Source organism: Mustelus asterias, unplaced genomic scaffold (genome assembly GCF_964213995.1).
Source record: "Mustelus asterias unplaced genomic scaffold, sMusAst1.hap1.1 HAP1_SCAFFOLD_787, whole genome shotgun sequence".
NCBI classification, from domain to species: domain Eukaryota; kingdom Metazoa; phylum Chordata; class Chondrichthyes; order Carcharhiniformes; family Triakidae; genus Mustelus; species Mustelus asterias.
Window position 1 is genome coordinate 152,208 of NW_027590734.1, and position 18,851 is coordinate 171,058.

The following is an 18,851-nucleotide window of genomic DNA, read 5'->3' on the forward strand; positions in this document are numbered from 1 at the left end:
TCCTTCCCCCTCACCTTGAACCAATGACCCCTCGTGAACGTCACCACCGACCTGGTCTATTCAGTGCTGATCAAACAGGGCCGTTCTTCAGTGTTGTTGGAGCTGCGCTCATCCAGGCAAATCAAGAGTATTCCATCACACTCCTGACTCCAGGCCAGGTTTTGGGGAGTCAGGAGGTAAGTTACTCAAATAGTCCTCGTCATAAAGTTTTATAGCAGCAAAAGAAGTCCTTCGGCCCATCAAACATCTATCTAGCAGCAGGTAATCAAGAAGGTAAATGGAATGTCGGCCTTTATCGTGAGAGGGATGGAGTATAAAAGCAGGGAGGTCATGCTGCAACTGTACAGGGTACTGGTGAGGCTGCACCTGGAGTACTGTGTACAATTTTGGTCCCCTTATTTAAGAAAGGATATATTAGCTTTGGAGGGGGTACAGAGAAGGTTCACCAGGTTGATTCCGGAGATGAGGGGGTTAGTTTATGAGGAGAGATTGAGTAGACTGGGCCTGTACTCATTGGAGTTTAGAAGGTTGAGCGGAGATCTTATAGAGACATATAAGATAATGAAGGGGCTAGACAGGGTAGAAGCAGCGAGGTTATTTCCACTTACAATGGAAACAAGAACTAGGGGGCATAGCCTCAAAATACGGGGGAGTCAATTTAGAACAGAGTTGAGAAGGAACTTCTTCTCCCAGGGGGTAGTGAATCTTTGGAATTCTCTGCCCAATGAAGCAGTAGAAGCTACCTTGTTAAATGTGTTTAAGTCACAGATATATTTTTAACCATTAAGGGAATTAAGGGTTATGGGGATCAGGCGGGTAAGTGGAACTGAACCCACTATCAGATCAGCCATGATCTTATTGAATGGCGGAAAAGGCTTGAGGGGCTAGATGGCCTACTCCTGCTCTTATGTTCTTATGTTCTTATGTTTTAACCCAATTCAGAAACCTTGGCCGGAATTCTCCCAAACAAATTCAAAGTGCCGAATTTCTGTGAAAACTGGAATAATTCACTCTGTTTTTTTCAGTGGGAGTTCAGAGAAGAATCTCCCACTCTCTGAGCACTGCAGAGTGCACTAGCAAGAATATCATTAAAATTCAGTGGGTGGGGCCTATCCCCACAGGAGGGGCTGAAATCAGTGTGCTGAGCGGGCCATTGCGCGTGCGCCAATCTATCAGCGCCGAGACCGGCACATGCTCAGTGGCCTCCTGATTACCGGCCAGCTCGGCCACTGGCCAGTCCCGCAATCCCTGCATTGCCGGCTCTCCGAGGCCCCCCCACAGCCCGATCACTGGCCCCCCCTTATCATTCCCGGGCCAGCCCTGACTCCCCCCTCCCGGCCCGCACGATCTCTAGGCCGCACCCCCCCCCCCACCTCCAATTAACCAAATCCAAAGTCCCGAAGACCCCAGTAGGCTGACCCCTTCCCCCACCCCCAACCAGCCCGCCCTGATTGCTGTCCTCCTTCCTTCCCCCACCGATTCAGTCTGCAGAGTGACTGCGGGACCCCCACCCCCACCGATCACCCCCCCCCCCCATCAGGCCCTGCCCAATCAGGCCCTGCCCAATCAGGCCCCACCCCTAGGGCCCCGATTGCCCCTCATTCTCTCCAGCAGGGCCGGGCCACTAGTCCCCCGTTAGTGGGGAGCGAGTGTAATCCCCGCTGGAGTGAAATACTCTGGCAGGGGGAGGGGGTGCTGGCGGAGATGCTAGCGGACCCGGAGACTTCAGTCCCGGACCCACTAATCATATTTAAATAAAATTAAACCCCCCCCCCTCCATGCCGAATGCAATTCCGTGCCTATTTCCAGCGCAGAATTGTGGAGCTGGGGGAGGCACTCGGGGCCAGACGACCTCTACTGTACATCCACACCCATCAAATCATTTTCAACCCATGATCTCTAGCTACTAATCCACAAGCCAGAGGAACTAACTCCTCCCACTTCACAGAATCGCAGAATCGCACAGTGCAGAAGAGGTCCTTTGGCCCATCGAGTCTGCACTGACACCCGAGAAACACTCAGAACTCAGATCAAAACTCACCAGCCCATAACTTCCAGGTTACCCAGTGTCAAGTTTAGGGGATGCCCCAGTGATGCGTTGGGGAATTCCTGGAGGAAGTTCCCAGATAAAGGTTTACCCAGAAGTTGCCCATAAGTGCTAAGTTCCCCTGAACAATTCCGCTGGGCTGGGAACTATCCGACAAAGTGATTTCAATCACTAACAGAATCATTCTGCCAGTTCTACCCTAAAAGAGTTAGAAGGAAAAAAAATCACTTCTAACTCCAGAGCAACTGTTTAAGCACCCAGACTCAGCCTGGCAGGGGACCATCTCCTCCCCCCACCCCCCAACACCGAGCTCTGACCCCCCCCCCCCCCCCCCCGCTGTGACTACGGTCCCCTCTCCCTGATCTCACCCTCCACCCCTCTCTCTCTGCCTCTGGTCTGACACTCTTGTCCTCTCCACTCCTCTCTACAACGCCCCCCTCCACCCCCCCCCCCCCAACCCGGCTGTACCCGTGTTTCCACCCCTCTCCCCCACCCCCTGGCTTTCCTCACCCCCTCCCCCCTCTCCGCTCCCCCCCCCCCCCCCCCCCCCCCCCCCCCCATCTGCTCCACGGATACATGGTGGTCAGGAAAGGAAAGGAGAGTGACCGTACTGATTTATCACAGTCCCAGAGAGAGAGGGAGAATATGCCAGCAGAGCCAGGAAAGGATGTATTTGGTTAGAGTGAAGCAGTAATAGAGGTATCAGCACATTGCCGAGTGTATTCCACCAGCCACCCTGTAGTGGGCAAGATAGAGAAGAGAACATTGACAAGGAAGTTACAGAGATGTTATAGAATATTTATAATGGCGGATCTTTCCTGTACTAATATAGACTGACATAGTGTAACGGGCAGAGAAGGGCAAGAGTTCCTGGAGTATGTTCAGGAGAAGTTTCCATTTCAGTCCGTTCCGAGTGAAAGGAAGGGCTGCTCCTGGGGAATGAGGTGGGCCAATTGGATTGAGAGGGGAAACATTTCAGTGATGGTTGCATCATAAGGGTAAGGCTGGCAATGGGATTGGAAATAAGAACACATGGAGTAGGAGCAGTGTGTGGCCATTCAGCCCTTTGAGCCTGCTCCACCATTCATTGAGATCCTGGCTGATATTCTACTTCAACTCCATTTTCCTGCACTATCCCCGTATCCCTGGATGTGTTTCACGTGTAGAAACAAATCAATATCAGTCTGGATCATAATCAATGACTGAGCCTCCAAACAATTGACAATTGGAAAGATTCACCACCATCTGAGTGAAGCAATTCCTCCTCATATCAGTCCTGAAAGCTCTACCCCTTATTCTGACAAGGAGCCAGCCTGAGTCAAAATGATAAATGGGAGAGGGCCAATGTTAATTGGGTGAGAATGGATTGGGTGTGGCTCAATTGGAATCAAAGATCGGCAGGAGAAACTGGAATGGAATAGTCAGGGTTAATAAGGAGATAGTTCAAGTACAGTCAGCAAGGATGAAGCAGCAGTCAAACAAATGCAGTGGTTCCACAATGACAGAAGAGATAGAGACAAAACAAGAAAAACATATCGGAGAATACGAGAGAGTATGAGAAGAGATTAGCAGTTAACATGAAAGAGAATCTTGTAAAGGTATATAAATAGTAAAAGGATGGGTGGCAATAGTCCTGGGGGGGAGTTTGCATAAGGGGATCTTCTCCTGAGGTCTCCAGGTTTCACAACTCCTCAGATAGTGAAGATATCCATGTGTCCATATGCAACAAAAGCTGGACAACATTCAAGACCAACACAAGCGCTGGGCAATGACCATCTCCAACAAGAGAGAATCTAACCATTGCCCCTTAACATTAATTAGAAACTTAGAAACCCTACAGCACAGAAAGATGCCATTCAACCCATCGAGTCTGCACCGACCACAATCCCACCCAGGCCCTACCCCCATATCCCGACATATTTACCACTAATCCCTCTAACCTACACATCCCCGGACACTAAGGGCAATTTTAGCATGACCAATCAACCTAACTCGCACATCTTTGGACTGTGGGAGGAAACCGGAGCACCCGGAGGAAACCCACGCAGACACGAGGAGAATGTCCAAACTCCACACAGACAGTGACCCGAGCCGGGAATCGAACCCAGGTCCCTGGAGCTGTGAAGCAGCAGTGCTAACCACTGTGCTACCGTGCCGCCCTAACCACTGTGCTACCGTGCCGCCCTATCACTGACTATTAATGACATTACCATCACTGCATGCCCCACGATCAACATCCTGAGAGTTCCCATTCACCAGAAAATGGACTTGACTAGACATATAAATGTTATGGCTACACCAGCAAGTCAGTGGCTGTTAATTCACCTTCCGAACCCTTGATCTCAACCACCAGGAAGGATAAGGGCAGCAGATACCTGGGAACACTGCCACATGCAAGTTCCCCTCCAAGCCCATCACCGTCCTGACTTGGAAATAGATCGGCCATTCCTTCACTGTCACTGGGTCAAAATCCCAGAATTTCCTCCCTTGAATTACTGAGTGTGGACTTGCAGCACACACTGCCACAGTTCAGGAAGGCAGCTCATGATTAACTTCTCAAGAACAATTGGGGACGGGTGACAAGTTGCTGGCAGCTTCACAGCACTTGAACAAATAATCAATAAATATGTCAGAGGATTGATCAGAAATGAGAAAGTTATCAGTAGGAGGCTGTGGTGAAGCTAAAACAGTAAGAAGTCTAACAACACCAGGTTAAAGTCCAACAGGTTTATTTGGTACCAAATAAACCTGTTGGACTTTAACCTGGTGTTGTTAGACTTCTTACTGTGTTTACCCCAGTCCAACGCCGGCATCCCCACATCGTGAAGCTAAAACACAGACCACATCAAATTAATATACAATATTTTATTTATATTCCCCATATAAACACAGCATCAGCTCCCACTCCCATTAAATTAAGCTCAGTATTTACATAGAGCTGCTGGGATAGACAGCAGTCTGGCTGTACATTGCATTCTTGGTTCTGCCTCACAGACTGCAGCACGTCCCACGGCACAGTGCATAGTGAAGGATAAAAGAGTTTATTTCTGCTGGATCCACTTTCTCAGGAAGGGCATGCTTCCTGCTCCTGTGCTGATTGGGCCTCTTTCTCCTCGGCCTCGATTTCCTCTGTTGTGGGGATGGAGTTTTTCTTTGGCCTTCCTTTGGGCTTTGTTGGAGCCTCATGCCCTCCTTTTAGCACCTGCATTAAAGAAATCGGGTTAAACATGGACGGCAACATCTGAGCATCCTGCAGGTGATGACAGTGATTGAGAGGAGAGCGGAGATTATTTAAACACATTGCGGCTTTGAAATTTGATTGCAAGCAGGAATGGGCAGAACATACTCTGCGCTGTTGGTATTGCCTCAGGCAGCAAGAGATATTCCCGCTGACATTTCTAATAAATCAATAGAACAACAGTTCCACCGACATTAATCTATGATGGCTCTTGGAGGGAAGATGTATCTGGTACAGACGACATGTAAGCATTTATGTTGAAGATACGGTTGAGAAAAGCATCAAAAAAGTATCAAGGATCTCTAACGCTACCTTGGAGGACCTGAGACAGTGCAGAGGAGGTCAGAGTCTTGCAGGAATTTAGCCCACCAACGATGGGAAAAACGATCCAACCAGATCGTAAGAAGGTAAGAAGACCTCTCTTAGTCTCTAAGTAAGACCATGTCTTACCTAGAGTCTAACACTTATCCCACCAGAATAGCCACACATTCTCCCGGTCCTCCTCACTGATCGTGCAGGAGACTGCCTGCAGGACCAGGCAATAGACTGCCAACAGAAGTGGAAGGTCCCACCTGCACACCCCCATGAAGAGGATATGCTGATCATCCTTGGGCCGGGGCAGAGGGGAGGCCATGGTCATTGTAGCAGATACCTAGCAAGCTTTCTTCACAACTAATCCTCACTTTACCCTCACCCCACACACTCAGCGTGACAAGCTTTCATCACCTATGACCTGCCTTGCATTAAGTTGATCTTTCTCTACACCCTAGCTATGACTGTAACACTACATTCTGCACTCTCCTTTCCTTCTCTATGAACGGTATGCTCTGTCTGTATAGCATGCAAGAAACAATACTTTTCACTGTATGTTAATACATGAGACAATAATAAATCAAATCAAATCAAAACCCTGTGTCCTCCCTTCAAACCTCACACTAACCTTTTTCCCCCACTTTCAGCAGCTGAGGAATTGAAAAGCAAAGGATGACCAAAGGGAGAGTATGAAGAGAGACTGGCAGTGAATAGGAAACGGAATCCAGGAGTCTTTGAAAGGGATTTAAAAGGAGCAGTGGGATGATCGGGGACAGAAAAATGGGAATTTATGAATGGAGGCAGGGGAATGGTGAGATATTAAATTCATACTTTGCACCTGTCTTTACCAAGGAAGAAAACACTTCACAGGTCATGGTTAAAGAAAAGGAAACTTGGACACTTGAGGGTTTAAATTTGACATTGGATAGGTTATCTGTACATGAAGTTGATGAGATGCCAGAACCGAATGAGATGCAGCAAAGGAGGGAAGTGAGAGTGGAAATTGGAGAGACACTAGTTAGAATTTTCTAATCTTCCTTAGACTCAGGAGTGGTAACAGAGTTGTGAAACATTGACGCAGCCTCATTGAAAACAGGGGATGAAGATAACCCCAGAATCTGCAGACCAGGCAATGTAAACCTCGGTGGCGGGGAAGCTTCTAGAAACAACAATTTGGGACAAAATGATTAATCACTTAGGTTAATGCGGGACTTGTTAAGGGTAACTGACGGACTGGAGGTTTTTGAAGTGTTTACAGAGAGGGTTGATGAGGGTAATGTTGTTGTTGTTGTTGTACATAGACTTCCAAAAGGCATTTAGCACATTGCTGCTCAGTGTTTGTGAGCAAAGGAATAAACATCGCGAATCTTGCCGGTGAGATCGTGATTTCCGATTTTTTTCTGCCCCTCGTTAGCAACGTAATGAGGTTCATACCCACAATGGCGGGACCCCGACTTACACTTATTCAAACAGATTTAAATAGAATTGAAGACCCCGTCATCAGGTCTTCCCTCTCACCAATACTCACACCTCATCGACATGATGTCACATCGGCGCAGTTTACAACAAGTTCACCCGGTCATGACCCCCGCGAGGGAATCCCCGGGGCTGCAAAGCTGAGTATATCCCATGGGGGAGAGGGACACGGCCTGGCAGTGCTACGGCAATGACCCTGGATCTGTCCCCTTTCACAGGTTGGCACTGCCAGGGGCGGGCCCGAGAGGGAGTGGAGGTGGGAGTGGTGGGGATGCCGGCGACGATGGCGGGGAAGGTGGGGCAGTGGGAGGCTTCCAGTGATGATGGGAGGGTGGGGTGGGGTGGGGCGGGGGGAGGGGGGGTTCATGAAATGGAAATGCCAGCGATGGCTGTTTGGGGGTTTGGAGGTGGTGATAACTCCGCGGTGGGGTGTGGGGAAGGTTGTTTTTCACTTTGATTGGGGCACCCTTTAAAAAGGACCCCCCAATCTGTGCGGAGTCGGGCTTTACCAGTGTGTTTAGATCCTGCCCCTCAACATGGCGGCGTGAAACAAGCCCCATGTTTCTTTTTTGACAAAGTGTCAGAAGATCTGGAGTGAAACACACCGGTTTTTGGTCCAGACACTTTACCGTTTTTTGGTAAGATTTCGCCCAGAGTCTTGGTCGATGAAGTTTAATGCAGAGAGGTGTGAAGTGATTCATTTTAGCAGGAAGAATGCAGAGACAATATAAAGAGAACCATTCTTAATGAGTGGAGAAACAGAGGGACCTGCGGCAAAAATCATTGAAGGTGACGGAGAGGCTGAGTGAGCAGTTACTAAAACATACAGTAGTGTGGGTTTTAGTAATCAGCTGGGCAAGGGCAAGGAGGTTATGTTAAACTTCTATAAAACTGGCATGGCCTCAAATTTTTTTAAAGTAAAAATTTATTTATGTCACAAGTAAGGCTTACATTAACACTGCAATGAAGTTACTGTGAAAATCCCTAAATTCCAGCAAATGAAGCATTGTGCCCAGTTCTGGGTGCTACATGTTAGAAAGGACGTGACAGCATTAGAGAGGGTGCAGAAAAGATTCACAGAAATGGTTCCAGGGATGAGTGGTCAGCACTGCAACCTCACAGCACCAGGGACCCAACTTCAATTGTGATCTCGGGTGACTGTCGGTGTGGAATCTGCACATTCTCCTCGTGTCTGCGTGGGTTTTCTCCGTGTACTCTGGTTTCCTCCCACACTCCAAACATGTGCAGGTTAGGTGGATTGGCCACACTAAATTGTCCCTTAGTGTCAGGGGAATTAGCATGGTAAATACGTGGGGTTATGGGGATAGGGCCTGGGTGGGATTGTTGTCAATCCAGGCTTGATGGGCTGAATGGCCTTCTCTGCACTATAGGATTTCTATGATTTTATGAGGAACTTCAATTATGGAGATAGATTGGAAAGGTTGGGACTATTCTCCTTGGAGAAGAGAAGGGGCGGCACGGTAGCACAGTGGTTAGCACTGCTGCTTCACAGCTCCAGGGTCCTGGGTTCGATCCCCGGCTCGGGTCACTGTCTGTGTGGAGTTTGCACATTCTCCTCGTGTCTGCCTGGGTTTCCTCCGGGTGCTCCGGTTTCCTCCCACAGTCCAAAGATGTGCAGGTTAGGTTGATTGGCCAGGTTGAAAAATTGCCCCTTAGAGTCCTGGGATGTGTAGGTTAGAGGGATTAGCGGGTAAATATGTGGGGGTAGGGCCTGGGTGGGATTGTGGTCGGTGCAGACTCGATGGGCCGAATGGCCTCCTTCTGCACTGTAGGGTTTCTATGATTTCTAAGGCTGAGAGGAGATTGAATAGAGATGTTTAAAATCAGGAGGGACAGAGTGGATAGGGAGAAACTATTCCCACTGGGGGAAGGAGGGGACACCAGATTGAAGGTGATTGGCAAAAGAAACAATGGTGACATGAGGAAAATCTTCACGTAGCGAATAGCTAGGTTCAGCCTGGGGGCAGGGACAGTCGAGGCATTCTAATGGGAATTGGATTTTTCCTGGAAAGGAAGAATGTGCAGAGTTACAGGGAGAAGGCAGGAGAATGGAACAAGATGAATTGCTCCTTCAGAGAGCCAAACCAGACACGATGGGCTGAATAGCCTCATTTTGTGCTGTAACTGTGATTGTGAGTCTGTGGAACTCCCTGGATCACTTCAGAAACACAAAACTAAACTGAAGACCAGCCTTGCTGAAAATAAAGCATCACTGAATCTCATCATCACTTACAGCCATTCAGAGACTGTGGCCATCGGGGTTCTGGATCTGGTGTGTCATCCAGCATATGGAGCTAGGATAAGAGAGGAATAACACATCCTTACAAGGGAGGAAGGATAGAAGGGAGTAAGGTTCTAGTTTCTCATAGGGAGAGTTCATATCGAAGCGCTCCATTGGGGGGTCAGATGTGGACTTTGAGGGTATAGGTGCCTGATAAAGGCTGATGGAAAACAAGAGGTACACTGGCCAGTCTGTCAATCCCACCTCACTCCAATGCTCTGTTCTTACACAGAGCTCTCAGAGATCTAAGGCACAATCCCAGGAGATCAGGAGAGGCAACACATTTCCTTTCGCGAGGTGAATTCTGCCTGTTCTTGTGTCACCTACTCCACCAATGCCCTTCTTATTGGCATTTAGCCAGCTGGGCAAGGCTGCCGAGCCCACCGTGTTAGCCTGCAGTCCGTAACCGGGTCCCCGAGGCTGCCCACCACAGCCATGGCATCCCCACTGGAATCAACAACTTCCCAAGTCTTCATCTGCAGACATTGGGGAAAAATGTCATGGGTGATACTGGATTAGAGCAAGGATTATGCAAGACCTACATTAAGGGCTTGTGGATTGTGATTGGTGTGTGAATGCTGACATGTATTTAATTTTTGTTCTGGATTTGGTGTTGCTGTTTAACTTTGTCGTGGGGTAAAGTCTGGGGTGATCAAAGCGGGGAGGTTGTGTGGAGCTTCAGTGAATTGAGAATTCAGAGTCAGACTGAGTTCACGTCCTCAAGTGAGAATATGAGTTGACAAAGGCGCTCACTGCCTCTTTTTACTTTCTCCCTCCTCCTACACTGCTGGCTCATCTGTAAATTAATTTGTTTCTAATAAGGTCAATATTCTAAATGAAGAATTGTCTTATTAGCTGGTCAGGTTAGTAACTGAGATACGAAAGAATGGATGTTAGTGGGTGGAAGTAGGGTTCAGTGACAGGTTCTCCTTACGTACCAGTAGATATATCTGTCTGCAATTATTTTAACCGTGATTACAGGGTTGGACAATAAGGATCCACACAGGCTGGTGAATATGGCTTTGTGAATGTCCTGTGTCAATTCTTACGTGTCCCCTGCTGCTGCTACAGGCTGACAGAAGAGAGGTTTGATTAACTAAATGGTTAATGTGGGGAATGAGCATCCCAGAGAGACCATGGCAGCTGACATGGGGAGAGTTGGAGATGTGTGAGAGTGAGCATTAAATGTTTGGGACAACCCCAGTAACCTGCAGAGTCCGTTTCACAGAACAATAACATTTGAGTGCAGGAGTAGTGAGGTCTTGTATTCAATTGTATGGAAGCTCAGTTAGACCACACTGGGAATACTGTGTACAGTTTTACCTCAGAAACAATATTATCGCCATAGAGAGGGGGAAGGACATTACATTCCCTCACCCTGTGGCGTGTTTCGTGTAGGCAGCCCACCATTGACTAGTGACAGGATCTTCTAGTCCTGCCACTGCCAATGGGGTTTCCCATTCTATCCACCCCCCCAATGGCCAGGAAACCCAACATGGGGGTTCGCCATTGCCGGGACTAGAAGATCCAACCGGTAAGTGACACACATTTGGTAGTGGGTGTAAAAGATATGGAAGTGTCCGATCAGCCATGATTATATTAAATAGTGGAGCAGGCAGGATGGGCTGAATGGCCTCCTCCTGTTCCTATGTTCTGACAGAAGTGGATCACTCAGCCCAACATGAACCTGCTGTTACCCCACTTCAACAACAATATATCCTTCAAATGTTCTCTTTTTCTCCATAAATACATAGAATCAAAGCGTCCCTACAGTGGAGAAGGAGGCCATTCAGCCCATCGAGTCTGTACCGACCACAATCCCACCCAGGCCCTATCCCCATAACCCCACACATTTACCCTGCTACCCTTCTGCCACTAAACCTAACCCGCACATCTTTGGATGTGGGAGGAAACTGGAGCACCCGAAGGAAACCCACGCAGACATGGGGAGAATGTGCAAACTCCACACGGACAGTGACCCGAGGCTGGAATTGAACGCGGTGCTGTGAGGCAGCAGTGCTAACCCCCACTGTGCCGCCATGCCCCTATATCATTCTCATCAGCTACTTTCTGCGATAACATGTTCCATCTTTCCACCGTTCTCTGAGTGAAGAGATTCCTCCAGTATTCAGTGTTGGATTTATTATTGACTATGTTATATTTAGGCCCCTAGTTTTGAATTCACATGTGGGTGGTAACCATTTCTCGATGCCTATCAAACCCTTCAAATAATTCTCAGGTCACCCCTCAACCTTCTCCTCTCTACAGAGAAGAGTTCCTGTCATTTCAATCTTCTCTAATAGACAACCCTTCTTCTACTGACATCACACGCCACTGCTTCAGTACTTTTCAAGCTCCATCCCCTGTACTGACGAGATAAGGGAGGACATTCTCTGTTGATTCACTTTATCCCATGTTCATCTCAAACAGATCACCTGCAGATTCACGGCCAGAATAGACCAAACCTTCATCTCCTGATCAACCATGTTTAAGATTCTGTAACATCGAGAAATCTCCTGCAGCCTGCAAGGAACAAGTCCACTGAGATCTCCCACCATCATCGGACTGGTCTCTGGGAAAACCAAAAACTCTGTGTACATATCCATATAGAATACACTCTCTGGATAAATCCCCACCATCCCACACACCCACCCCCATCCCACATCAGCACCTCTCTAGAAATGGAAGCTGCAACTAGGTCTCTCCAACAAGAGAAAATCTACCCATCATCCCTTGGTATTCAATGGTATTCGATGTAACATCCTAACTATGTTAAAGCTTGTGGGTTTTAGATAAAAAGAAACAATGTGGTTTGCACACGTAGATTCAAAGTAACAACAACAGATTTATTGAGAAAAAAGTTCTCTGCACAGAACAGAAACTGAAACTAAGACAGAGCCTGTGAAACACCCAATGGCCTGATGATTAAGTCATGTGACTGACCCTTAAAGCAATGTTGCAACCATTTAAATATATAACATCCCTCCCCCTTTAATTCCGTGGTCATGACAACAAATTACCTTGACGTTATATCAGTAATACTCTAGACACAGCACTATGCACCATTAATCATTCTACACAGTCAATAAGACGATGTCTGTCCCTCTTTGGTTGTATATGAAGCTCTGGAATTTTGCTGTCCTTGACCCTAGAAGTATGATTTGGAACTTCAATAGACACTTCTTCTCTTGGAACTAATTCTGCTTCATTCTCACATTGTACAGTAGCATAGACACAGTCATCAGGCAACTCAGATTGAACTAAGTTTTCCATAGTAATATTCACAACACTAGGGACTAAAGACGTTGGTATTTCTGGAGATGATTCGGACAAATATTTCAAGATGACAATTGGTCAGCATGGCATTGCCAAACTAGTTCATCTTTGCTTGAACTATGTAAGAAGTTGGACCTGTTTTTGCTAAAACTATGGCTGGTACCCATTTCCCACTCGTGGTATAATTACGCGCTAAACCTTGATTTCCTTGTTGAAATGAGCATTGTTTTGCCCTTGCGTCTCATCGAGCAACTTGAGATTGTTGTTGATGCTCTACTACCTCTGAAGTTTCTGAAGATAATAACAAATCAAACATAGTTCTTAACTTTCTCTTTAAGAGCAGTGATGCAGGTGAACTTTGGCTAATTGCATGAATAGGATGGGAATAGAGGGAATATGGTGCCCGGAAGGGTAGGGGGTTTTAGTCCAGTCGGGCAGAATTGTCGGTGCAGGCTTGGAGGAGGAAGGGCCTGTTCCTGTGCTGTAATTTTCTTTGTTCTTTGTTTCTAAAAGATGCCAAGAAGCTATTCACACAGCGTGGTAACGAACCTTGCTCTCTTGAAGATTTTCAAGAATGTTTCAAGGATCTTACGAATCTTTCAGCTAAGTTGCAGATTTTATATGCTGAATACCATTTGCTTTGAGATAATCCACAAACTCTTCTGAAGTAAACTGTGAATCGTTCTCCCGAACAATCAGCGAAATGAGTTGGTGGTATCTTCTCAGTAGGTAAAGGTAAGCATGATAATAAGAACATAAGAACATAAGAAATAGGAGCAGGAGTAGGCCATCTGGCCCTTCGAGCCTGTCCCGCCATTCAACAAGATCATGGCTGATCTGAAGCGAATCAGTTCCACTTACCCGCCTGCTCCCCATATCCCCTAATTCCCTTATCGATCAGAAAACTATCTACCCGTGATTTAAACATATTCAACGAGGAAGCCTCCACCACTTCAATGGGCAGAGAATTCCAGAGATTCACTACCCTCTGAGAGAAGAAGTTCCCCCTCAACTCTGTTCTGAACCGGCCCCCCCTTATTTTGAGGCTGTGCCCTCTAGTTCTGGTTTCCCTTCTAAGTGGAAAGAATCTCTCCACCTCTACCCTATCCAGCCCCTTCATTATCTTATATGTCTCTATAAGATCACCCCTCATCCTTCTAAACTCCAACGAGTACAGACCCAATCTGTTTAATCTCTCCTCATAAGCTACACCCCTCATCTCCGGTATCAACCTGGTGAACCTTCTCTGCACTCCCTCCAAGGCCAATATATCCTTTCGCAAATAAGGGGACCAAAATTGCACACAGTACTCCAGTTGCGGCCTCACCAGTGCCTTGTACAGTTGCAGCAAGACCTCCCTGCTTTTATATTCTATCCCCCTCGCGATAAAGGCCAACATTCCATTCGCCTTCTTGATCACCTGCTGCACCTGCAAACTGAGTTTTTGCGATTCGTGCACAAGGACCCCCAGGTCCCTCTGCACAGTCGCACGATGTAATTTTTCTCCATTTAAATAATATTCCAATTTACTATTATTTCTTCCAAAGTGGATAACCTCACATTTGCTAACGTTATATTCCATCTGCCAGATCCTCGCCCACTCGCTCAGCCTATCCAAATCTCTCTGCAGACTTTCCGCGTCCTCCACGCAATTCGCTTTCCCACTCACCTTCGTGTCATCAGCAAACTTGAATACCCTACATTCAGTCCCCTCCTCCAGGTCATCTATGTAAATGGTAAACAATTGAGGCCCCAGCACCGATCCCTGCGGCACGCCACTGGTCACCAACTGCCAACCAGAAAAGCACCCATTTATCCCAACTCTCTGCTTCCTGTTAGATAGCCAATCCCCAATCCACGCCAACACCTTACCCCTAACTCCGTGTACCCCAATCTTCTGCAGCAACCTTTTGTGAGGCACCTTATCGAACACCTTCTGGAAATCTAAAAACACCACATCCACCGGTTCCCCTCTGTCAACCACACTAGTGACATCTTCATAAAAGTCCAGTAGATTCGTCAAACACGACTTTCCCTTCATGAATCCATGCTGCGTCTGCTTGATCGAACCATTCTTATTCAGGTGCTCTGTTATTTCCTCTTTAATAATGGACTCTAGCATCTTCCCAACTACGGACGTTAAGCTAACCGGCATGTAGTTACCCGCCTTTTGTCTACTTCCTTTTTTAAACAGCGGCGTAACAGTAGCTGTTTTCCAGTCAGCCGGCACTACCCCAGAGTCCAGCGAATTTTGATAAATTACTACTAACGCATCTGCTATTACCTCAGCCATTTCTTTCAGTACTCTGGGATGCATTCCACCCGGGCCCGGGGACTTGTCTACCTTCAGTCCTATTAGTCTACCAAGCACCACCTCCTTAGTAACAGTAATTGTATTTGTATTAAGGACCTCCCCTCCCACCAACTCTCGATCTCTAATATTCGACAAACTATTTGTGTCTTCCACCGTGAAGACCGACACAAAGAACTTATTTAAAGTCTCAGCCATTTCCTCGTTTTCCACTATTAAATCCCCCCTCTCATCTTCCAAGGGTCCAACATTCACTCTAGCCACTCTATTCCTTTTTATATACTTGTAAAAACTTTTACTATCATTTTTTATATTTTGAGCTAGTTTAGTTTCATAATCTATCTTTCCTTTCTTAATCGCTTTCTTAGTCGTTCTTTGTTTTTCTTTAAAGCTTTCCCAATCCATTAATTCTCCACTATTTTTGGCCACTCTGTACGCATCTGATTTTATTTTAATACTCTCCTTTATTTCCTTCGTTATCCACGTCCGGTTATCCTTTTTCTTACAGTCCTTCTTTATCACCGGAATATATTTTTGCTGAGTGCTTAAAAAAATCTCCTTAAAAATCCTCCACTGTTCCTCAGCTGTCCTACCTACCAGTCTGCTCGCCCAGTCTACATTAGCCAATTCCACCCTCATCCTATCGTACTCCCCTCTGTTCAAGCAGAGGACACTGGTTTGGGACCCTACTTTCTCACCCTCCATCTGTATCAGAAATTCCACCATATTATGATCACTCATCCCAAGAGGATCCTTCACAAGAAGATCCTTAATCCTACCTGTCTCATTGCACAGAACCATTGCATCAGAATTATCATGGCACTAGTCAGAGTATGTGAAGCAAAAGCTATTATTTGTTCTTCTTTCAAAGGTATAAGAAGTGAAACTGCTGCCCCAACTCCATTGGCAGCAAGGTGGCACAATGGTTAGCACTGCTGCCTCACAGCTCCAGGAGCTTGGATTCAATTCTAGCCTTGGCTGTCTGTCTGTGTGGAGTTTGCACGTTCTCCCTGTGTCTGCAGAGGTTTCCTCCGGGTGCTCCAGTTTCCTCCCACAGTCCAAAGATGTGTAGATTAAATGGAATTAGGCATGGTAAATGCATGGGGTTATGGGGATAGAGCGGGGTAAAGACCTTCGTAAGATACTCTGCCAGAGAATCGGTGCAGACCCAATGGGCAAAAATGGCCTCTTCTGCGCTGTAGGGTTTCTATTTAGGTGACATCTCGCAAGCAAGCAGAATGGTAGTTTCGGATTAGAATGAACCAATACTTCAGACTTCTGTAAAACATCTTTGACATCCTTGTATGCTTTCTCATATTCTGTTGTCCAGTTCTATGACGTATCCACAAATAGTATATTATGCAATGGCTTCAATAATGTAGCTAAGTTAGGAACAATTTGCCATAATAGTTTATTAATTCTAGAAAGGTTGTCAATTGTCAGGTATGATGCTTCTAAAATTGCGTGCATCGTTTTAGGTGCTTTATATAGATCTTTACTATCAATAATGTGACCCAAATACTGGACGGACGTATGGAAAATGTCATACTTTTCTTGAAATGCAGACCACGTGCTAGAAGATGTTCCAATGTTGCTTCTAAATTTTTCAAGTGTTCCTGTTTACTCGATCTTAGAATTAGAAGATGTACACCAGAGAGACCACTTAAAATCTGATCCATCGATCTTTGGAATAGGGCTGGTGCGGATGTTATTCATAGGGGCAATCTTTTATGATGAAAAAGACCTTTATGAGTAACGATGGTAAGCAATGGCTGGGATTTAGCAACTACATTCATCTGTAGATATGCTTATGAAAGATCAATCTTGCTGAATTTCTACCGACCCGATAACCCAGCAAACAAATCTTCAATTAAAGGAAGCAGATATTAATAAACACACAACACTGGATTTATGGCTGTTTTAAAATCACCACAAATACAATTCACCTAGTACAATGGGGGTAGCCCAGTTACCCATTATAACCGGTGCTCAAACACCAGTCTTAACAAGTCATATTAATTCTTCTTCAACATTGGGATGAATTGTATTTGGCACTGCTCTTGCTTTGAGGCATTTTGTCTTAGGCTTTATCCTGAGTTTCAATTGAACTCCCTTCACTGAGCCCAGTGTCTCTTGTATTGGTGCTATAGGTCTGTTTTAGCATTGACCAATCTGTTGACAGCACTCCAGTTAAGCTTTATATTCTCCAACCAGGATCTCCCGAATAGAGCTGGAAAATTAACAGAGACCACATGGAGAGGCAACTTAGTTAACAAACATAGTTTACTTGTTAGTCACAAGTAGGCCTACATTAACACTGCAATGAAGTTACTGTGAAAATCCCCTAGTCGTCACACTCGGGCGACTGTTCGGGTAACACTGAGGGAGAATTTAGCATGGCCAATGCGTCAAAACAGCACGTCTTTCGGACTGTGGGAGGAAACCGGAGCACCCGGAGGAAACCCACACAGACATAGGGAGAACGTGCAGACTCCACACAGACAGTTACTCAAGCCAAGAATTGAACCCGAGTCCCTGGTGCTGTGGGGCAGCAGTGCTAACCACTGTGCCACCCCACTGTTCTAACTCTACATTGACCATGATGTAACCTTTTAAAGACCCAATTTCTTCCATATATGTCCTTAGAATCACATCAGCTGGTTTCAAAGGAAGATGCTTCAGCTTTTGTTGGTATGTAGTCCCAGGAATTAAAGATACAGCAACACCAGTATCAATCTCCATCCTAATATGTTGTCCAAGTAACTTCGGAATCACACAAAATCTATATGATTCACCCTGTATGGATAAAACATTCAGTTGGAGCTCTTCATCATATCCCTGGACATTCTCTTCTTCACAGTCGTAACTCTTTTCTTCCATTTTGTAAATTCGTTTTGTAGAATGTAACGTGTTCTTCTTTTGGAGGGTACCCAGATTCTTCTAAATAATCTTCTCAGGGGAAGCTGTTCTAGCCCAACAAGCTTTTGCAATGAGACCCATTTTGCCACAATTGTTGCATTGATTACCCTCGCTCCAGCATTCACTCACTGAATGGCCCATTTTGGCACGTCTGTGATTTGCTTGTTGCTGTTTTGACTTCTTATGGGCAGCTCCAACTTGTGCATCCTCATTGCTGCACCAAATTGTGAAGCCTCTTTAGTAGCCAGTTCTGTCAACACTGATTTCTACTGCTGTCTTTCATGTCAAAGCATATTCAGTCAGCAATCTTCTTTGGATAGCCTCATTTTGGAGACCACGCATTCGACGATCTCGAAGAGTATCTTCTCATGACTCACCAAACTCACAATGTTGTGCCAGCCTTTTTAACATTGCCACAAATCAAGCAATGCTTTTGCCCTCTGCTTGATTCCTTTGGTGGAAGCTAAACCGTTCCACGATGATCAATAGCTTTGGAGAGTAATACTCTTCCAGGATCTTTGTCAAGTCATTGTAAATTTTGATTCCAGGTTTTACTGGGTGAACCAAGCTCTGGAGAAAATTGAAGGTTTTACTTCCTATTGAGAAAAGCTGGTACGAGCAACTCGCTTGCAATTTTACCCTGTTGTACAAAGTACTGAAAACACTCTGCATTGTACCTCCAAGATTCATTTTCTTCATTGACAGGACCAATGGCTCCTAACTGACTCGCCATTTCTCCTCAGACTCGAGACCTGTCAGTATTTTTTTCCTGTCTTCCCAAAACTCCCCTTTTTACCCTGGAGACCCTTGACTTGATGTATTCATTTTTCAAACGACCCCAACCAAAGGCAGAGCATCCCTTCCTTTCAGATATGCTGGATACTGCCTGAAATCCCCCCATTCTCTGATTGGAAAACCCCCCTCTTTTAAAACCACACTTTCTTACTTGGTTTTTCTGACACTGCAATCT

At 46.2% G+C, this 18,851-nt stretch overlaps 1 protein-coding gene across 1 annotated transcript in view; it reads right to left on the minus strand.

Annotated features, from left to right (window-relative positions):
• Positions 1-4,899: 4,899 nt before the first annotated feature.
• The window catches only part of LOC144487443 (homeobox protein BarH-like 2), a 33,951-nt gene continuing 19,999 nt past the window's right edge, over positions 4,900-18,851 (minus strand). Inside the window, exon 3 of the mRNA XM_078205519.1 lies at positions 4,900-5,249. Coding sequence (XP_078061645.1) covers positions 5,112-5,249 — 138 coding nt within the window. The 3' untranslated portion in view covers positions 4,900-5,111. The remainder of the gene's footprint in view (positions 5,250-18,851) is intronic.